At 40.5% G+C, this 22,797-nt stretch overlaps 2 protein-coding genes across 3 annotated transcripts in view; one reads left to right on the forward strand and one right to left on the reverse strand.

The window, feature by feature from the left end:
• SNX3 (sorting nexin 3) lies at positions 1–21,929 on the forward strand. 2 transcript variants are annotated; one of them, XM_005485069.4, is made up of 4 exons: positions 8–294; positions 12,840–12,935; positions 13,313–13,437; positions 16,866–21,929. In XM_005485069.4, the coding sequence occupies exons 1-4, from the start codon at positions 133–135 to the stop codon at positions 16,969–16,971; spliced, it is 489 nt and encodes a 162-aa protein (XP_005485126.1). In that variant the 5' UTR covers positions 8–132; the 3' UTR covers positions 16,972–21,929. The 2 variants fall into 2 exon arrangements, with proteins under 2 accessions (XP_014121141.1, XP_005485126.1); XM_014265666.3 differs by lacking the exon at positions 13,313–13,437 and having other exon boundaries at positions 1–294.
• The window catches only part of NR2E1 (nuclear receptor subfamily 2 group E member 1), a 17,708-nt gene continuing 15,491 nt past the window's right edge, over positions 20,581–22,797 (reverse strand). Inside the window, exon 9 of the mRNA XM_074537992.1 lies at positions 20,581–22,032. Within this exon, the coding sequence (XP_074394093.1) occupies positions 21,870–22,032 (163 nt within the window). The 3' untranslated portion in view covers positions 20,581–21,869. The remainder of the gene's footprint in view (positions 22,033–22,797) is intronic.

Raw genomic sequence — 22,797 nt, forward strand, 5'->3', positions numbered from 1 at the left:
CGGGCGGGCGGTGGGTGCGCATTGCCGGTCGGTCAGCTGGGCGCAGGGCGGGCGGTCGGGCGGCGCGGGCGGTAGCGGCAGCGGCGTTGGGGGCTCGGTCGCTGACTCAGGCGAGAAGGCGCCCGCTCCGCCATGGCCGAGACGATCGCAGACACCCGGCGGCTGATCAGCAAGCCGCAGAACCTCAACGACGCCTACGGGCCGCCCAGCAACTTCCTGGAGATCGACGTGGGCAACCCGCAGACGGTGGGGGTGGGCCGCGGCCGCTTCACCACTTACGAGATCCGCGTCAAGGTGAGCCGGCCCGGGAGCGGGGTGGCGGTGTCGGGCTCTCGTGTCGCCCGGCGCTGGCCGGGGTGGCGGTGTCGGGCTCCCGCCGCCGTGTCCTTCAGGACCGGTGTCACGGCTGCTGCGGTGCGGGGCGCTGGGGGGCGGTGGCAGAGCCGCAGTGGACTCTCCATCCTCGGCCTGGGGTTGATAACTCTGTGACAGGCTCCTGGTAGCTGAGGCGGTGCAGCTCGTTTCAGATAACCAAAGGACAAGTGCTCTTTCGGCTCCGCTGTGTACAGCTTGTCCTCAGACTTGAAATACCGCTGGACTGTGAGCCATTGCTTGTCTGTCTCCAGGTAAATAGAGGAGAGCAAACTCTCCACTCTGAGATGGGGTAATATGGGTAGATCTGCCCGGAGGGAGAGGTCAAGTTCAGGATTCCAGCGGCTTCAAAAAGTCCATAGAGAAGGTGTAAATAAGTCTAGTGGGCACACGCGCTTAGATCAGAGCCAGCTGAAGTGATAAGGGGTGTGTGTATGGAGAAGGGCTTCCTGGTTTTTCTTGTACCTGAAATAAAATTTTAGTGCTTAATAAATAGGGCTGTTTCTCACTATGTGCTGCTGTCAAATGCTGCTTCTTAGTAACACTAGAATCCTTCCTAGCCGGAAGGGCTGTGTTCAGTGGCTTGCCCCAAAGGCTAGTAGTCTTAAGCTTGAGAAAAGCTATGTGAAGTCATTACTGTGTTCCCTGGTCTTTAGGGTTTCATAAACAGGGCCCAGAGGAATGGTCAAAAAAATGGAGTGTCTGTGTCTGCAGCACAGTCCTTGCCTGTGTCTGGTAGGGCCTTGAGGAGGGAACCCTTTTTGGTGTACATGGCTAGAAATAAGCTGGGTTGAGGAAGTTGGATACTTACAGATGGGGTTTTTTATAGTTCGTAGTTGTGTCTTCTACCTTGTATAGCTTTGCTCTGTTATAACTGAGCTCTGTTATAATTTTTCTATGTTATATATGATTGAACCTGGTCAGTTGTTGCAGTCAGTAATAAAAGGTGAAGCTTCATTGATTTCCTGCACACATTCTCTGCAATATGTGTTCTTCACAGCAGGGAAGGATACAGCTGAGGGCTGCTGCCTTGGTCACCGAAATTCGCCAGACAAGACTTAACCTTGTGTGAATTTTCTGGTTTTAAAGGCCTAAGTCCCCAGCTTGGTGTAACCTTACTTGAAAAAGAAAAATCACCTAGCTATTGTAGCTATTTCTGTGTTTCAGGATGTGTCTATGGGGCAGGAAGAATAAACTAACATGCTTGTAGCCTATGTTTGGCTTCAGTGTGAAGTCAAACTAGAACTTGCAGATTTGTTTTGCATTGCACTGCCCTTACCAGAACCCTAGCAATCCACTTAGAAGAAAGATGTAATTCTATCTTGCTGCAAAGTATTTGCACCTTAAGTTCCTGATGACGTTTCTTTCCATGAGACTGAGTATTTGGAATGGTTGGATCCAGGGAAGATGATCCAAAAGGGACTTGGCCATGATATGGCCTTGGGAATTATGTCAAATTTCCTGTGATTTAAAAAATAGCAATTTTTTTAAATACTCAGCTGAAGTTCTTCATCAGAAAAGGAAGCAGAAAAACAGGTTTTGAGACAAGTTAGTCTTAGCCCACCTGGTGTTTGGGGTAGAAAATTCTGGATTCCTGTTGTAATGAAACCCAAGAATTATTTGAACAAAAGTACACTGTGATAGTACTGTGACCTTCCTCTGTTCTTCCTCCCAGACTGACTGCTGTGTAAACATTGCATCCTCCACCCTCCTTGCTCACATCTATACATGCTGGTGTACGGGACTGTCTCCTTATCATTCCCTTTCCAGATGTGCACTGCCATACACATAGTTCATAGCTACCATGAACTGTAAATTTGAGTTTTATGTCTCTTATGCTGGAAGGCTACAGAGCAGGTAATACAAGTCATGCAGAGTTATGTTCACTGTCTAAACTTGCATCAATTAACTGCTTCTCAGCAGAACATGGACCATATGGCTAATACACAAATTTCAGCACAGAGGGAGAATTCAAGCATGGATTGCTGTGGTATTGTATTTGTGAAAGATAGGCCTAGTACCATAGCCTGCTCATTGGAGTGTGGCTTCTGTGGTTTGACAAGTGCCTGTGGTCACAGAAAGTAAGAAAGTAGCAGCTGATCTGCAGTTTCCTTCAACAGTGCTGGGACCAGCAGAGGAGCAAACCTGAGAAGATGGTGTGAGTTACCTGTATCATATCTGGAGAGCTGTGTCTTCAAGTAACACCAGCAGTAAAACATTAAGTGTGCAGAAATGGATGGCTTAACTGCTGCCAAATGCTGGTGAAAGCTAAAGGACTGCAGCCTCATGTTACAGCTGGAGAGCATTTTAAGCCAGAAACATTGTCAGAGAGGATGCTGAAATTCAAGTTTGTGTTGAGACAATTACACTTGTACCCTTGTCATGGTGTTTACAGACTCTGTAATTCTATCTTTGTCTGAATCTCAAAGCTTCACTTTTGGGGTTTTTCGGAAAGACTGAGCTTGCTAGCTGCCTCTTGAAGTGATATCTGATGAAAAGTATCTTGCAAAATGTGTGTGTGAAATACTGCAGAGTTTCCCCAAAACTTTTATTGGCAAGCTTTCTGCTGGTACTGCAGTTGAAGTGTATCTGTTGTCTGGAAAGCAGCAAGTGGAACAACTTCATGCTTTAGTTCTTGTAATGCTGTACTCATCAAGTTCTGCTGGAAGTCAGAAAGCTTGATGGGGAAGCTGAAGTTTGGGTGGACTGCTCAGCACTACACTACTGCATAAGCAAGGCAGTAGTGGTTTGGGACTTAGGAAGGTTTGTGAGTGTCCCAGTGCAGGGTGGCTGTGTGCTGGGGTAGCTGACAAGCATTTAAGGAGTCTTAAATGAGAGGAGTGCTGCAGGTACACCCTATGCAGCACTTCTAGCCAGGCAGCTTACTTCACAGATGGACAGTTGGCCAAAGTATTGACTTTCTGAGCCTGAGTCTGTGCATTAAATAACAGTCTGTTCTTGGCAAGCTGGACAAGGTGATGACAGAAAGCTTTCCACTGTAGCAACCACTATAAGGCACACAGTGTGGCAACGTGCCACTACAGTGCAGCCTAGCAATGAAAGTCAAACATCTTGTTTGGAAGTAAGTGGTAGAAAATGCCATCCTGCTGTGCTAAAATAGCAAATTTGCGTGGGTCATGTTTTTGACAGGGTACTTGAGAATTTTCTTTCCATCAGCAGCATCACACAGAGCATTTCTACCATTTTGAGGTGTCCTTTGTGTGTGAAGGCTCAGGGTGAGCTAGACTGGGAATAATGCAGCAGGGTATAAAGCTCTAAGTGCTTTGTCTAGCCAAATAAGACTTGATAAAGTACTTACCTCATCTGAAGGTATCTGGATGATCACAATATGGTGAGCATGCAGCATTTAAAACTAACGTAATCAACGAGACTGCCTGCTAAAGGAATACAGTAAACTACTTAATTACTCTTTCCTCTTGAGGAAAAATGTGAACCAAAAGTCAGGTTCTCAGTGTAAATACCCCTACATGCTGTTTCTCATAAGTCTTTATTAGCTCTTCTCTCTTTATTATTAAACCTTTTCAGGTGGGCTTGTTCAAGTCAACACTCTTGAATGAGGGCATGGGAATACCTTTACTATTTATGGACTAAAAGCCAGTTCTCTCTCTGAATTCCAGGAAGCAAACAGAACAAATTACAATTATCCTATTAGCATCCTACAACATGTATTTAGTCCTCAGTCCAGTTCCAGGTATCATTTGTCTTCTACTTTTCTTGATAAGTGGGTCGAAAGGAAGGTCTTTGCTCAAGCAGATTCTGTGCAATAGCTTCAGTTGTTAAATCCTTTAAGGAGACAAGGCTTAATCTTTACAAGCTGACTGATCCAGTGGTCGGTGTCACACGTCACCCCCATACACCCATTGTAAAGACAGTACCACAAGAGATAAGCACTTTGTTTAGAATTTTAGAATACTGTCAACAAAGGGTATCCAGGAACTTGCTACATTTTGGGAAGTATCCCTTTGGCAACCCTGAGAATAGCTCAGTTAGTTAGAGCATGGTGCTAAATAACAACCAGGCTTGTGGATTCAATCCCTGTATGGGCTCTTCTCTTAAGAGTTGGACTTCATGATTTCTGTGGATCCCTTCAAACTCAGAATATTCAGTGTTCTGGAAATAAACTGTTAACACTGTTCCATCTGGTTTTGTTTCTGTAGAAGTAAAAGTGACTTCTGTGCTGCCCATTTTGGTTGGGTTTTTCACCTAGACTGAAGGGTTAAATCATCTGTTCATGGTTAGTGAGAACTTGTGGAGAAGTCATTGATACTCAAACTGACAGTTAGAAGTATAATAAAATACCTTTTGCAGGAGCTATTAGTCCAAATAGTTAAAGAATTCTTTTTTGTCAAACCAAAGCCAAACTAAAAGTCTTTGTCATCTTAGCTCTGTTCTTTAATGTTCAATGGCCTCTTGCCTCTAATCAGTATTACTAAATTTGGCCCTAAGGCTTACCTTAGCTTTTTGATATTCCATAGTGCAGTTGCTTGTCTTGTGGTGTAGAAAGGGAATGTCTTGCTGTGCTTTCGTTCTGAAATGCAATAGTTGGGTGGTTCCAGTGCTCTTTAGGGCAGCAGTCAGGTTTCCTGAATGTTCTGCAGACCTGCAGAGGTGCTCGATTGTGTAGGTCTGCTGTGGGGAAGGAAATGAATACACAGGCTGTGAAGTGCCTGCTGTATTAAGAATAGTGTTGGTTTCCAGGGATTGGGGAAGTTTATCTGAGTACTGCTGAACTTGCATTGCTTGTGAAAGTCCTGTTCTGTCCTTAACCAATTTTTTCAAGACCTAGTTTGGATACAATATTGACATTTCAGCATGTTGATAGTGGTCTGACTTGTGATTAACTGATTGTAGTCTGACTGCTGTGATCAAGTCAGAGTAAGACAGAAAATGAACTGAAAGTCAAACTTGCTCAGAAAGCACTTATCTTGTGCCATGTTTTGCAAAGTAGTGCTCTTGAATGTGTTTTGCAATGTTTTGTCCTTGAACAGTTCCAAATGTCCTGTCCTTCATGTTTGAAGCTGCAAATTCTTCCCCCACCACAAAAATAATCAAATCAGCCATTGCTGTAGTTGACTACAGCATTGCAGAGTTTAGTAGTTGAAGCTTGTGGTGGAGTCATGACTAAACACTGACTCAGTGGGGATGTGTTTACGGATGCATAATCAGCAGTAATTCTCTATTTCTCTACTACTACAAATCTTGCATAACACTGCAAGTCTGCCCTAACTGTAGTAAATTGTGCCTTTAAAACCCATTCTAGACACTGCTACCAGTTAGGTATTCTCAGACTCCTCTACAAAGAATAAAATTGCAGTGATTCAGGTGAGCATTTTTCTGTTCTACAGCCTGGGTACTGCATCCTCACAAACATTAACTATTCCTTCAAGCAGTAATTCAGATAAAGATAACTGAAGGCTAAGAATTTCCAAGGACACTGATAAGGGAGACAGAGAAGTAGAATGGCTTGGATTTAAGAAACTTCCAAAGCAAGGAAAGTGGATTTACTCTTGAGCAGCTGTTTTTTTTCTGTAGAGGTTTGTAATTAAACTAGGTTCAAGAGGCTGGTCCAAAGGTTTGAACTAGTTTGGCATTGATATCTGTTACTGTGTAAGTAAAATAACCAAGTTTCTGAATAGTGCTTCTTATTAATATATCAGTTTAACTGGTGACTTGCATTCCTTTTATTTTAGAGCATACAGTGCAGTCATGTTTTAGGATTGCTCTCTAGTACAGTGCAGAACAGACCAAATCAAATGGAACAATGACTAATCTTTATAGGACGGGTGGCTGTAGTCCAGGTAGGCATGTGATGCCAGGGAGTTTTGATACGTGTTTATTTTTAGATGGCTTGCTGAAAAAGTGTCAGCTTGAACTTTAGAGCAGTCTGGTCTCTGCTGCTTTTCATCTGGGGAAATAAATGATGCAGCAGAGGTTTATGTCTTCTAACAGTAAGGGAAGTATTTTATTTAAAGTTTTTTCACTTGGTAAAGCAATGCGAGTTGCACTACTGGAGGCTGTTTTAACAAGTGCATAATCCAAATACCCTGTGGAGCTGTAACACTGAGTAAAGGGTCTGAAGTTGCTGTTGTTGCTCTAACTTCTAACATAAAAAGGATGGAGGAGCCCTAACCTTCTAGTCAAGGTGTAAAAACAATTGTTCTACCAACTGAATATAGGTCCATGGTTTGGTTATGTCTTTAGAATCGAATTCAAAATCTGTGTTATACCCCAGAAGATTCTGCAATATGACAGTATAGTTTGTGTTGGCCACAAAACCTATTTGCAAGTATAACTATAAGCTAGTGTATAGCAACTTTACTCTAAAATCCAGAAGCAAATGAAGCTATATATTAAGTGGTTTAGAGCCACCTCTAGACCTGGAAATAAAGCTTAGATATTATTTCTGTAGGCCTAAGCTGTAGCACCCTTTAAGGGTTAAGATATGCTGCAGATTAATGAATAGGAGTTGGAAGCCTTTCTATAGCTTTTAGTGGCTACTTAGGAGTGTTGTGTTACTGTTCCAGTAAAACTGGAAATATGAAGATAATTTTTTGCTACTTTGTAGACTCACTTTTAAGGTAGTTAACTTACCGCTTTTTTTTCTTGTGTATTTGAAGTATAGGGATGCTAGACAGTCTCTAGCTCACAAAGCATATTAAAAGTTTAGTTTTTGATAAAAAATTAGCAACTTCAGCAATTCACTGAAATTTTTTTTATCCCCATTTGACTATAGCTGATAGATGTCAGTAATGATGCTAAAGCATCAACTTAATGTGATCCCTTTTCAGTCATTCCTGATGAGGAATGAGTAAGAACATTACAGTAAGTTCAAATCAGAGCCATATGGCTGTTGCACCTTGAATTGTGTAAAAGTAGCAATCCCTTCTCTTTCAAATCAATATTTGCTATTTCACAGGAGGCTTTGACTTGCTAACCCAAATCTAGTTACTAGTTCTGTCTGGGTGTTGTAAAAGTCTTTGTCCAAATGTGTCCCCAAAGCAGGCTCCAGTTTTTATTTTTGGCTTCTGAGCATGGAGCCTGAAGAATTAAGAATCACTAAGCAATCTCTTTTTCTTAGCTTACCCTATCCAGAGTCTTTTAACTGTGGCATACCATAATTCAGCTGTTCAGGTGATGATAGATGCTTTTGGGCAAAAATACGGGCATCCCTATGCTCATTTTTCAGAGAGCAACTCTGGACTCAAAGCACTGGATTTGACAAAGGTTATGATAGTCTCTGTCATTATGTTGCTATTAGGATTTCATTATGTTGCTATTACTGTTCAAGGTAGAAAACACCCTGGCCCCATAGCTCCAGTACTGCAGAGTGGGAAGCTCAAAAGTTCATGGTATAGTTTAAGTCAGCATTGTTTAAAAATTGCATGGCCAGATCTTTGTGTTCTCGTAATTTTATTATGATGTACCTTCAGTAAATCTGGACACCAAATGGAGAAAAGGGGAGATAGAACTCTGTTTTGATGAAAAGGACTGAAACTTAAAAAAATAACAGTCTCTGGTCTGACATTTTGCACTGGGGAAAGAGCTTTCCTTCAATAATATACCCACCAAAAATCTAAACTTCTAGAAACTGAAGTTTAAAGCATGTTTTCCTTCTTTCTTGCTTTTCATAATTGTAGGAAATTGAGTGGTAGCTGCTTATGTTGAATTGGGAAGGAAACAAACCTCTGGCAAGGTTTCTGCAATAACAGTGGACTGCTGGAGCCAGTTTCTTGTACTAAAGGGCAGCAGGCTCTTATGTTAAGAAAATCATAATGCTTTTTTTTATCCACTCTGAATGCTATTTACTGTGGTACCCCAGAGCTCTCTTTGACTGTAAATGTAGTCAAAGAGTGTAGGCCCTTGACAAAGATTACAGCTTGCATGAGACAGTCAAGATGCTTGAATTTAGCTTCTGAGAGTCAAAGCCACAAACTTTTATGAAAAGTGAGCTGTGTGCTTTCTTTCACTCTATTTTAATGGGAATAGAGTTCTCTCAAGGCTACCATAACCTACTTGAAAAGATGACATCAAAGTAGGTGCTGTGGCAACAGTGCAGCTTTATTCTCAGTCTGTTAGGAGTGGGAGACACGGGCAATGCAGTGCTGCTGCTGAGTGTTATGGTGGCAGATGAGGAAATTAGCCAAATTTACCTCAGACTATGCTGAGCAACAACATCTGGGGAATTTGCTATTGTGGGGATGGACTGGGCTGCAGTGTCACACAGTCTTGTGGAGAGTCAGCATGCTCTTTGAAGGAACCCAGATGCTATTTGCATTTGATTTATGGCTGGAAACCAATTTTTAGGAGCAAGTCTGACTATTTGCAAGACTTTTCCACTCAGTGGATAAGCTAGTCTAAAAACTAAGACTTAAAAATGCTTAGAATTATTTTATTAATTGAAACTAATTATAAACAAATAAAGTAGTGTAGTTTTCCTCCTGCATTTAAGGTAATTTGTTTTCCAGAATGGCTGCATTGTTGACTGTATCTGAAGCTGAATGGGCAGTAATGACTAGTACTCAAACTACTTGCATTCTGCTTGTGGAATTCTCTTCACTTGCATACAGAAACAATTTTTCAGCTCCTGACTGGGCATAGCTTGGGGAGTGACTGTATTAAGAGCTGGAAGACTGTTACCTGGTTATCTGAGCCACTGTTTTAGGATTGTCTTTTGCTTCTGAGGTGAACTGCCTTTTGCTTCTGAAGTGAACTGGGAATCTCCTGAATTTAGAGTCAGGCTCAAAGTTGAATATGTGATGGTGACACAAATGAAGCTGATGAAACATGCTTACTGGGAACGTGGACTTTGCCCTGAAGTCTGTTAGTACGGAACCACTGCTTCCCATTTCTGGTTTGTCAAGCACTAGCCAAATATGACTGTAGAAAGTTTGTTTGGCATCTGAGTGGAGAAATGCAGGAGTGACTTAAGGATCTGAGTTGGTCACCTGTTGTTTGATTATGTAATGTAACTTGGCACCAATTTTGACAATATTTATTCTGGTGTACTGGCTGGCCATTAACTGCCCCAGCAGAATACAGGCTGTTTGACAGTAGTCAGAGAAAGCCTCATGGTGTCTGCATACAGTCTAATAAAGGGACAGTGCTAGACAAAATCCATCTTGACTTTCTTTGGATTTTGGGCTCTGTGTGACTTCTGCAGAACTGGTTTGTTTGTCTTTCTGCAACAATGCCTTATCTGCAGTTCTGACTAGTGATTTACAATTGTCTAACATCTTGGGTGATGCATAATCCTTTCAGGTTGCATTCAAACTGCTAAGCAGCATGATTTTGGACTAAGAAGCTGTTGATTTTTTTTTGAATAAATTTTATAATTATTACACAGCTGAAGAAAGAATTGCTGCAGAAATTGTGCTGGAATTATTACAGGAATGAGCTGTGCTCCAGGGGCTGTTCCATGTTTCATGCTGTCATGAGTTTTGTGATAGTAGACTTAGCAGCTCAGCAGGCCAGAAAGTTGACATTATAATGCTGAATAAGCATGGGCAGAGATGCTCATAAAAATGAAACTAGCCTGACTTCAAGTTTTGTGCCTTACTCTGCTGTCTGTTCTAGCAGACAACCAAAGCATGGGAAGCGCTCAGAATAGCTGGTGGCACCTTAGTGACTGAACTAGGATAACTCAGCATAAAATGTCAAGCAGAGAATAATACATTTTTGATAGTCTGCATGGTCTTGAAATGACAGTTTAATAGAAAATGAAAGTTTCTCTTGGCTCTTCAGGATTGTCTCCTTCTACCAAATTCTTGTCCAGTGAAAGCCATGCTTCAGGAGGTGTCTGGCTTGCTTAATGAAAACTATCTATCCATGGGAGATGGAGGCGGTAGGGTGTGCAGAAGTCCAGCCTGCTGAAGCAAAGGGTGCTCTGTTCAAACAGGGCAATAATCCTTAGTGATAAAGGCCCATACAGCAACTTCAGATGTGAATATAGCCTGAATTAAAAATAGGAACCTAAGATGTAAATAGGTTAAGCAGTATAAAAAGGACTCTCAAATTGCATTTTTAAATAGATCCTTCCTAACAGCTGCTTACCTTAGGAACACTGCTCTGTCAGTACTTACTTCTAGAGGAAGGAGAATTACTGCAATTTCTGGGTTTAAAGAACATAAGGTTTAGAAATTGATCTCAGAAGATAGCTCTAGTTTGTATCCAGACCAGGTGAACGTGTACTTTGTTTTGGAATATAGTTGTCAAGTTGTGACTTGCAAGACAATTAATTTAGTCAGTGTTTTATGACATAGTTTACAATCTGAGTATTTATGGTAATTATGATGAAAATTTGAGATGATTTTTCAATTGACAGGGAAAGCAAAGAACTCTTGCTTTTTAGAAACAAAAACTTTTTCTCCTACTTGCTAACTGAGCTAGCATGTCAAAAGTTGAAAAGGGAATGTAGAAGGTAAAGTGAGCTCAATTGGCACTTCTACCCCCACATTGTACTTGTAAGCCTGATATGTTGTTCAGAGATTAACTTTATAGACTACATGCCTCAAAGCATGAAAAGAGTTCCTGAAGACTTGGGAACTTAAGTTTTTTAGCTGCTTTTATCCAGTTCTAATCCCTTTTTTAGTAACTTGAGAGAGAAATTAATATTTTCTGCAAGTGAGAACCTATATGTTAAATATTTTAAAGGACTTTCTACCAGAGACACTGACAAAGAGTTGATGTACTATGTAATGGTGAACTTGGTTTAAAAAACAATAGCTGAAATCAGAGGAGAATAATCCAATACTTAACTTCTGGGAATCTCCTTCATGCATTGTGGGGAACCTAGCTGTATTCACTCTTGAGTAGAATATTCTTACCATCAAGACAAGAGTGTTTATTTATAAAGCCTGATGTCTGATGTTAGTCTTAAATGCAATTTTATTATTAGTCACAAATACAGTCAACAATATTTCACCTGGGAAAGAGAACTGGAATACTTTCAAGCATTTAGCAATAAGATAACAAAATATTGTTCTAAACTTTATCACTTGTAAATTATGAACTAACTTGCATAATGTGAAAGTACACAACTAACTTATCAAGTACTATTGTGTGACTGGCTGGCAGCAGTACAATGACCCAAGTCATGGACTTGCCCAGTGCAGGAAAATATATCTGCAATTAAACCTATTTTGAGCAGCCAAAAGTATTCCCTAGTGATAGCTTAAGCATAACCTGCTACAAATGATATTGCACAGGGGTATCTGCTCAAACCAGATCCTGAGTTAGGTGGCCTACAAGATAAAAACCACAAAACAAAAAGTAAAAGGCAGTAGCTGAGAATGGCTGCTGTGCATCTGCCATCAGGACAGCTGAAGGTAAGGGTAGCCCCAAGTGAACATCAGCTTCCTAGAGTGCTTCTCAAGAGGCTTCTTTAAAAGTACACAAAGACTGTTATTGAATTTGTAGTCTGACAACAGTAGGCATTATTCTGTGACTTCTGGTTGTGTATGGTAATTACAGGCTCATGCTCTTACTTTCAGGAGGTTATAACTCCTAGAAACAATTTTGTAGTGTTCTAGCCAGGGTTTCATTAGGAGAGGATTCTCTCGGTGTGTACTTTTAAAATAATGTGCAATTGGATTGCAAAAGTGGGATAACCCTGCACCACAAGAATGAACAGAAGTAATGCAGGCTCTCACACAAGTTAATATAAGGACTTATAACAGGGTCTTGTGCGGAATTATAACCTTGCTCCCATGTGATATCCCTTTCAAGGGTGTTAGGTTTGAGTGCTGCCTCCTAGCCTTGTTCAGCAAAGCTCTGCCTAGTCATGCTCTGTTTGGTTTAACTTTGTAGTCAAATAGTTTGATCTTCTCAGCACTGAATGTTGTAATGCATCTCAGCCTTGTTGCCTTCTCTGTAGCTACCCAAACTTGGCAGCTTGTGCTATCAAATCTTCATCAGTCCTGAATGGATTCACTGTAAGACTTACAGGTTTTGATTTTGAAGATGCTGGAAGCCATGTTGTATCAGGGAGTAGAAAAGTACAGGAAGTTTGGTTAATGTCCTATGCTGATAACTGAAACATTCCCTTGAATGCAGTAAGAGAAACTTGTGTGGAATAAGAATTTCTTCCCCCTTCCCACCTCCACTTTTGTATATATTGGGAATCCAGCTGCTGAGACAATAAGAATAGCAGATGCTTCTGCAACCTTAGAAACATCTCAAGTGGCCAGCAGATCAGATATTCTGCTTGGTGATATGATGACAGAATATCAGTAATTGGGATACCATTAAATGAGGCTCATGACTGTGGAGTTCAAGGCACAGCTTACTCATGTGGCTTAGAGCCTTATCTCTCTTTCTGTATCTTGAATGTTTCTCACTACTGCTGTTGTTGCTTAAATGGAACTACTGTGTAACAACAGCTTGGTTCTTGTCTCTGCTTATCAGAACTTCTAATCTGTCTAATCAATAGCTTGTGTTCTTGTTTTCAGACAAATCTACCTATCTTCAAACTGAAAGAATCTACAGTCAGAAGAAGATATAGTGATTTTGAATGGCTAAGGAATGAACTAGAAAGAGAAAGCAAGGTGAGTAAAGTGAAAAGTAAATAGAAGTCTTCATAGATATGCAAAGAGTCATGATGCTGAAATGTTTTCATTGTGTTAGAAAGCATGTATCATATAAAGCAGGTACCGGGGTTGAAAATGCCCAGAAATAAGCCAGTGTGTCAGTCCTTTTATCAAGCCTCAGTGCTGCACTGCCAGAGGCTTTTTGTTTTAATAATTTTGAGTTAATTCAGAGATAAACTACTTGATTTCAGCTTACCCGTGTGGGCACGTACTGTTCTTCTCTGCTCACTTTTTATTACTTCACTAAAAATGTGGTGAGTTGGGTCTTCTAGGAGGAAGAGGTGGATGAACTTGCTTACAGGCTGCACATAAGGACACTTGTGTAAATCTTTCAGGTTGTGGTACCACCTCTACCAGGAAAAGCTCTTCTCCGCCAGCTCCCCTTCCGAGGAGATGATGGTATATTTGATGATTCCTTTATAGAGGAGAGGAAGCAGGCCCTTGAACAATTCATAAACAAGTAAGTGTTGGATCTAGTTATTTAGAAAAAAAACCTGGAGCTCAGCCCTGGAAAACTGAATTGAAGTTACTAATCCTCCTAAGGATGGTAACTGCACTAGGCTCAGAATATTAACTTTCACATAATCTTGCAGTAGGATGTACTAACATTACTTATCCCATGCTTAGTTTGGGTATCTTAGTGCTTACCTGAACAGCTGAAATGACTGTTAGTGTTGTTGTTAATTTATGCAGATTGCTACTGAAATTATAGTGTTCAAAATAATTCTGCTTTATAATTTCTGGAAAGATATCTTCCAACTGGGTGAACAGTAGAGCTTACAGTGGACTTACAGCAGTTTACTTTGATTGCAAATGCGAGGTATTATCAGTTTGTGTGATGATGCATGTTTTCTCTGATCATTTTGAGAATCTTTCTGAAGATTCCGAAGTAAAAACACTACCCAAGGCGTGCACACATAGTTTGAAATAGTCACTGGATTTTGTCCCTGCCTTTCAAAGGGTGAGCAGAAATTATAGTAACAAAGTCTTATGATTCTTTTTCCACCATCTGACACTACTAACCACTGTCTGTACACTGACCTGAGTAGCTGGTTTAATCTCTTTAACAGTGCAGATCGAAACAGTAGGTAAGGAGTGTTGTCAATTAACCAGCTCTTCTGGTTAATGCTGTTCAGACCAACTGGATTTGGGACTGCTCCCTCAGGGAGTTGAAGCCTGTCAGTTCCCCTGGCATTCTAATCTTGTTCAAATAGTGATGCTGTTTAACAGGAACAGAGGATGCCTGTGAGTTATGCCAGAACTTACAAAAATGTACTTGTCAGTTACTGCTAGTTCAGACATGTGTCTTGGAGGTGCAAGTGACTAATTCACTAGAACTGTCTGTCCTGTACAAGTAAGTGTGACCATATGAAATTTTTCTTCACATAGTTGCTTCTTAACTCATTTTAGAATGGTTCTGAACGGGTAAAATGCTTCAGACTGCTCTTTTTGCTGTTCAAAGACAAGTGGAATGAACTTCCAAGGCATCCAGTAGTAAGATGGAATATGTTTGAGTTTGCTGTAAAATCAAGGCAGTCATGGCTGTAAAGTACAGCCTTTATCCATGCAGACTTGGAACTCTATCTTAAATGGAGCAAAAGTGCATTTACTGAAAGTTTTGTATGCTGAGTCTAGCAATATGCATGGATGAGGACTATTGGTGTTCTGAAGCAGCTGATGTGAAACAGTCATCTTACCCTGTCTCTCTGAAAAACTGTATAGCTGACAGAAATGGAATGGCCAATTTATCAGTATCCATTTTTCAGTCCTCCTGCAAGTAATAAATTGATTTTGTGGAAGTGTAAAACTTCTTGGTTAATTTTTCCTCCTTTGAAACATAAACTGAGATTAATGTAGATATTGATGTCGTGGTGGAGTTGAGTACATCTGGAATAAAGCTTTCCAGGCACAAATCATAGCCATTTAACTCATCAGTGTATCCTAATGGCATGACCAACTCATTAGGAAATTGTTACTAAAGTTTTGAACCATGTAGAAGCTTTAAGGCATCTGCCAAGTACTCTGGGCACTAGTGAACTTATACCTGAAGGTCCTTTGCATAGTACATTCACATTATTGCATAATCAAAGTTGTTCTTTGCTTCTGGAATTAGAGTCCCTCAGATAACTGATGCCACTGGAAAAAAAAATCTTGGTGCACCAATGCTACTTCTTAATATTCAGGAGTGTGAGATGGATGTTATGGAGAAGCTTTGTCCCTCTAAATGAAAAATCTGAATCACAAGAGTGCAGCTTGAGTCAGTTCTCTCGGGCCAGTTTGCTGGCACCACTAACAATACTACATACAGTGACATTCACAAGGGTGGTTATGCCTCAACACTTGTCTGCCTCAACACTTGTCTGCCTCAACCTGACTTTGAAATAGATGAAAATTCTTCAAGTAGCAGCTGCTATATGTAAAGGTCACCTTGGTGAAAAATACTGAGCTAATGCAGAGTAAGGTATTCCTGTGAAACCAAGAGCTGAATCAGAGATCAAATCTAGTCTTGCAATTCAGCCACTGATTTTCAACCCTTCCTGAAAGGAAGAAGGAATTTACTGCTGCCTCATCCTCTCCTATATATCTTTTCCTTGAAGTTTGACATCAGTAACTTCATTCTGATGGGGTAAGAAACTCAAACTAGTTACTCTAGACTGTCATCCTTATGAACTAGTGCTTGAGACTGCTGGCCTTTTTCTAGAACCTGGCAAGATGGATACGTTTTTATAACTGCTCTTGAAATAATCCATCAATACTGAATAGGAGGGCTCAGCTTCCTCATTATAGGTTGCCCTTAATGACAAGTAAGTAGTGACAAGTGAGTATGTTCTGTGATGAAATAAACACTAATAGATAAATTTGGAGAAGATGCACAGAAGTGCTTGGAAGTGATGCTGAGCCCCTGGAGCTGAATATGTTTTGCATGTGTTCAGCCAGATGAGTAGAGATGTTCTGACAGATATGGAGGCCACAAGGCTTACAGAAGCTGCCCTTGGGACTGTGGCAGACTTTTCTCTCCTAAGAACAAGTGTGTCTTGATTGACTAACTGGATGTAGTTTTTTTCAAACAAACTGCATGATATTCATGTCCATAAATGATGAACTTTCAGCTATCTGATTCTTTTGGATTCTTACCTGCATGATAAAAATGGTATTTTAAGGGTTCAAGTTCAGTACCTTGTGATTTTCTTCCAAGTTTGTGAGTGTCTCCTAATTCAGTTTCAGCTCCGTTACAGTTAAAAGGATGGTTTTCAGCTTAAATTAAATTTACAGTAGAGATGCTGGTGTCCCCTAGAACAGGCAAGCTCTGTCTCCTGTGTCTGCAGAAGGGCCAGGTGCCCCTGGCTGTGTGCAGTGCTGCCCATCCAGGCCAGGACATTGGTTAGGGTCCAGTCTCTCTCTGGAGCAGTGCCTGAGCCTTCGGAAAACCTTCACACCCCCTGCTGGAGCCAGGCTTCAGCTCTGCTGCAACGAGCTGCTGCTCAGTGACGCTGAAAATGGAGGGGATAAGTGGCCTTTAAAAGGGTGTCCCATGGCAAAGGTGTTAAGACCTTTTTTAAAAAAAAATCCTCTTGCCTTTCTTAGCTCTAGATTTCCTAATGCTAGAATAAGCACTTACTTGGAGAGTCCCATCAATTGCAGGTGACAGATGATGTAACGTGCCTCCAAGGGATCAGAGGTAGCTCAGGGTTCCTATGGACTAACTTCATCTTGGGAAGCATGATAAATCTTGCTACTAGACAGCATTCTAGTTGCCAACAGTGAAGTGAAAGTAGGATCTGTGCCCAAGTGCAGAACAATAGGTTATTGGTGCAAACCTTGATCTGCAGGATAGCTGCAAGTAGGCTCAGCTGGGTCACACTAATGCTTGGTTTTTTTTCTTTCCAGGGTTGCAGGCCACCCACTGGCACAGAACGAGCGTTGTCTTCACATGTTCTTACAAGATGAAGTAATAGATAAAAACTACACACCATCCAAAATAAGGCATACTTGAATTTTAAAAGCGTCTTCTCAAATATTAGTGGTTCTTATGCTTGGTTTTAAGAGGTTGTAGTTTGTCTTAGCATGCTGAGGATGAACAGTCACAAAGTCTCCACTAACACCAATACACTGCTTGGTCTTTGCATATGCTTTATAGCATTTAAGAACTCACTTGTCTTCTAGCTAAATCCCTCTGAATCCTTGATTTAAGAGTATTATACTATGAAACCATCCACTCCTTGCAATGTCTCACAGACCTTTCCACTATTATTTGCAATGACTTAACAATGTTTACTGACTTGGCCTTACTTGAACTTTCACAACTGTAGTGTCACGTGTTCACTTGTATTTGACTAAACTGCTATGCTGTTTCTGAGGTAGTCACCTGTCTGAATGTCTGTAGAAAGACTGCTTTATTTCTGATATCCTGTATGAGAAACACTTATGCAATTGTCTTCAAGCTTGTAAAACACTTTATACTGAAGTAATGAGGGAATTATCTTTATATTCTGTAAGAGGAAAAAAAAAAGAATTTATATACTAAAGTAACTTGTCTAAAGTTTTGAAATAAAAGTGAAAATGCACTTCAAATGTTTTGTCACTCTTGACCTTGAATGTGCAGTGTCTCTTGCTTTCTGAGGAGGAGGGCTTGACTATGCCAAGTGAACTGGTGTTACAGCTTCACTGTGATGCTCTTCCACAGTGTAGTTGTGTATCACTAACAGCCAGCAGTAAATACTCTCAGATGCTGGCACCTGCTCTGGAAGTGTTAAAGAACACATAAACGTATAAAAGGCTGTTCCTGTGTTGTGGAACCAAAGCTGGAATACCACTCATGAGAGGCAATCAACAGATCTGTGACTGTAATAACTTTGGGAAAAGGGTACCTTTCCGCCTGGCATGAGAAGCATCAATCCAGCTTCAACTAGGTAGTGAAAACTATGCCATCCTATAGAAAAATGAATGTTTACATAATTTATATTATCATCATGCCTAGTTTAAAATAGCTCTGCTCTACAAATGGAATTAGGAACATAAAGTCATACAAGTCTGGTGTAAGATGTGATCATAGACCACATAGACCAGCATTGTGCTGGTTTGACCACTGGTGCAATGCAGGTGCTGGGTGGCTGAACTGCAGTTCACAGGCAGCATTGCTGAAGTTGTCTTTTATATGGGAAGGAATTGAGCTAGAGAAGCTTCCTTAGTCTTCAAAATATGACGTGGAAGTTGCCTGTCCAGGTGCTCTTGACAGCAGATTCCAGGATATTCTAGTAGCAATCGGCTCTACAGTTTCATGCTATTTGGTAGCTATGTATTGGCTTAGACTCAGGTCTGCTTTTTTCCTTCTTATGACAATCTCTGTAAAGAGCATTCTAAAACTTTCTGGCAAAATTAGTAGCTTCTTTTAACTAAGAGCATTAAACTCATTTAGGAAATCTGAATGTAAAAGACTCAAGTGACAAGGCAGTGGTGGCTGGCTGAATTACACATAGTACTATTGATTAGCTGCACTGGATAGATAGATGTTTGAATAATTGCTCTGCATAATTTAAATTTAGGTGGAAACCTCCTACTTGACTGAGACTATGCTGATTCTAACTGTTCTATTCATGAAACCAAGGACCAAAACCGACAGTCCATTTGCAGCCCAGGGCTGTCGCTTTTCAAGATGTTTTTGATAATGTATATGTATTATATATGTATATATATGTGTATATATATACATATAATGCATATAATGTACATATATGTACATATATATATATTTGATAATGTATATGTATATATATAATAAATAATTTCTAAATTTCCCTCTCCTTGTTGAATCACCCCTAAAAGTTGAGTTATTCTTGAAAAGAGGGAAGGAAGGATTAAATATATTGAAGTTTCATTATGTAGGTTTAGATACAGAGTAAGTTATTTTTCTTCTCTCAAATGTTATTTTCTTAGAGAAGCTTCTTCCAGAAATCAAAGTAAATGCCACATCTTAAACCTGAAAGATGATGACACAATCTCTATCATTTGCCATGAAAGAAAAACTAAAATATTTAAGCTGAAGAGGGAAAAGTTGCATGCTTGATGTCAGAGTATTCCTATTTCCAAAGTGAGGACTTTGGAGCATTAGTCTCTTAGAATGACAGGGCATTTGCATAGCGCTCTGGGATCTCACCTAGCCTTAAGTCCTTCAAGGCTAGCTGGAGACCCTAATCCTAGTGGAGTGGAACTGATTGTGCTTCAGTGCAATGTGCAGCAGTGGGAGCAAGACACAGTCTGAGATTAGCTGTGCTAAACCATAGGGATCTGGGCCTTGTCCCAGCTTGTGAATCTGCTCTGCAGCTGGGCCAGGTCTTGCAGGTGAGAGGATGAGATGTGGGTGCGGTGCCATTGCCCTGCCTGCTTTGCCAGTACGCTCTGTTTTGTCCTCTGGCCTGGGCGATGGAGGGACTGCAGCAAACTGCAGGGTGTGATTGCCTGGTTGCCTAGCAGGGTGGATGTAGTTCATGCTCATTGCTGCTCTGGGACAGCAGCTTGAATCTTACTGAAATGAATATTCTGTGATGGATTCTGTGCAGCGCTGGGTTTTACTTCTCTAGCTCATAGACTGAATTGTCACAGAGTTGGAGAACTGCAATTGATTTTTCTACCCTATTAGATTCTTTTCAGTGTAGAGAGCAGAAGATAGTTGGAGATTATTACAGTTGCAGGAAGAATGGATTATAAACAGTTTGTTGGTTTCTTTTTAAGAATGTGCTCTGCTTTGTGGTAAGTGCATTTTTAAGTGCTCCAAGCTAGTTTGTATAGAAGATACTTTGAGGTCCCATAGCCTGTGACTCATCTTGTGTATTTATGGTCTGTCTGTCTTGGAAAAGATAGAATGTGAGACCCAGCAGACTGCAAATGGAAGAGAGCTGGGGTTAAAACTTTGACCTCTGAAACATGTGAGATTTTTGAGCTTGGAAGTCAGCAGAGCTAGGATTTCATTTGTGACCTGTATTCCTTGACACTGCAAACCAGTGAGCTATCAATACACACAGTTTATTTCTACCTGTCATTTTAGCATGCGTGGTTCTTCAGTTACTCATTGCCATATGTACAATGCATTTCCCTCCTACTATTGCCAAGTTGTTGTGTTGATTAGGAGTTGTTTCCCTCTTTTTTTGGTGTGATTATGCAGTTAGACACCTTAATAAAATCTCAGTCTTTTTAATTGAAGCGGTGCTTTTGTACTCATCACCTTTTGTTAGCTGCACGGTTCACTGGTACTAAAAATTGTAATAACATGCAACGGAAGGCACATACTGTGGTAGATCTCTGATGCACGTAGTGTTGTATCCTAGAAAAAGCTACCTGTCACCTTGAGAAAGAAGGTGGTATTTATTTGGCAGCTGGTATTTATTTGGATTACAGAAAATAGCTCCATGTAGGATCTCACAAGGCAGGATCACCTAAGCTACTCCTTTAATGTTTGTCTAATCTGTTATTAAAAACCTCTGATGATGGAAACTCCACAGGATCTAGGGCAATCCATTTTAGTAAGGAATACTTCTATTCCCTGGTAAGTAGGGGAAAGTGAAAGAAGCTGATTAAGGACAACGGTTGAAAGAACAGTGGAAATTAATTTAAATTCAATATATTTTTATTCTTTGTAAATACAATGAGTACAACTTTTTAACTTCACAAATCGGTTAATCCACTTTGTACAGGAAAAGTTTTACTCATTCTATGATAGTTCAAGTGCTGATCTTTCTCAGTGCTAGTTCCTAATAACAAATCAAATTTTGAAAAGTACAGCAGCTATCTTTAAATGATTTTTCTTTCTACATTATTCGTACATCAAATAAGCAGCTTATAATGTTTTTGTGTGTGAGAGGGTGTAGGCGAACAAGGCTTCAAAATTAGAACCTGGAGTTTTCTAAAAAGGCATTGGAGACTTTTGGAAATTGTTAGCATTGTATCAGTCAACAACCTTTATTTCTTTGAAATAAAATTCCTTCCATTGATTTTTTAATAGTCATTTCATTTCTCTGCACATCTCATTGACAAAGAGTTTGGCCACCGTTGCCTTTGGTTTCAGCACTGTGCCAACGGGACAGCCAGCAGATCACTGAAGCGGTCATCTCCATTGTATTTGGTTTTGCTGTTTTAGTCTTCCTTTCTTGTGTTGTCTCTTTTCAGGTGTGTGTGTGTGGGTGTGTGTGTGTGTCTGTGTGTGGAAGAAGAAGGAGGGAAGGTCGGGAAGGAAATGTATAAAGCTCTTCTGTCTTTGAGATGTTAACCGAACAAGTTGTGGTGACATCTGCGTCAAAGATCACCAGTTCACTTTGTAGGAAGAATGGAGCTGCCGTCATAAGCTACCTTTTAATCAGTTCTGAAGGCCACTTCATGATGCATTATAGCAGAAACAATGTTTTGGTAACTTGGTCTCAAATGTTGCCTATCGTATTAAAAACATTTTCCCAACATCGGCTACTTTTAAAACAATTCTGAAGGCCACCACATCTTGTGTTACAACAGAAGCCAAGTTTGGTCACCCGGTTCCAAATACTGAACAAGCTAAAGTACCTTCTTTCACATTTTGTCTCAGATCTGCCAGTTGAATGAGAGAATAGCAGAGTCTTTGTTAACTATGACTGGCATCTGAATTGCCTCCATCCTGTAGTAACAGGAATAGCAGCCAAATTCCAACCACTTTCACTTTTTCTGTAGAACAAAGCATTCTCTCCATGATCTAAATCACTCTGTTCAGAGCAGCAGAATCATATCTACTGGGGTATTTTTTGTCAATGAGTTTAAGGACTAAACATTCCCAGGCTTATGCTTCCTGTAGATTTTGTTAGTTGAGGCTTATTCTCCATAGATAAAAGTTCTTCTCAAACTGTCCATCCTGATTGTTTCTTTTAAGGTAATTTATATGTCACTGGATTTGTACATATCTGAAAGCAGTCTTGTAATTGGTACATTCCCAATGGTCTTTTTGAAAAACACTTCTTCTATTGTAGATGGACTAATTGAACGTAAAGCTGGTAAAAGCAATAGAAGTTTTCCAAAACGACAGGGTTGTGTGGGATACCTAGAGACAGAGAGAAAAAGAATTTCATTGAAAATTTAAAGTATTTTTTCAAAGGAAGGACTTTATAGAAAAAGACCAATATTTACTAAATTGCACAGGGGTTGCTACCTATGTGTCCCAGTTTGAGACAAATTTGGGAGGAAACGCTTATGGCTCAACCTAAGTGCACTCTGCATGGTCTAGATTGACTCAGAATCTAGTGGGATACTATTGTCACCCCAGGACAACTGTGCCAAAACCCTGTGTTTTGTACTTGTGTGAGCAACAAGGTTGACTCCAAGGAAAACTCTGTGGCAGTCAGCATAACACAGGACAAGCTCTCTGAGTTTTGTTTAGCTCCTTTGTTCATTCCCCTAGAGCAGCAGGAATACAAAAACTGGACCTGCTCTGATGTGTCCCTCATACAGCCATGTTCTCAATGCAATACAGGGAAGAGCTTGAGTTGTAGTAACTGCCCTGTCATTTGAAGTACAGTTTAGAACTAGCTGGATTGTCATGGTAATCACCCCCTTTTGGTTAGCAGATATATTGAATACCAATTGACATTTGTAAGGAGAGTTTTAGTTAAAGAAGCTGTGCTTTTCCCCAGGTAATGTGTTTGTGTATAGGATGTTTTCTGTCCTTTCTCTCAGCTTTTGAAGCCAGCACAGCACAGGATGTGCATTTTTAGCTGTGCTTATGTTGTCTTTACAACAGTGATTCTCAAACTTCTTCTTACAGAGGTCTCCCTAAAGGGAAGTGTAGGTTGTTTGGAGAAACATGATG

The sequence above is a fragment of the Zonotrichia albicollis genome, chromosome 3 (assembly GCF_047830755.1).
Source record: "Zonotrichia albicollis isolate bZonAlb1 chromosome 3, bZonAlb1.hap1, whole genome shotgun sequence".
NCBI classification, from domain to species: Eukaryota; Metazoa; Chordata; class Aves; order Passeriformes; family Passerellidae; genus Zonotrichia; species Zonotrichia albicollis.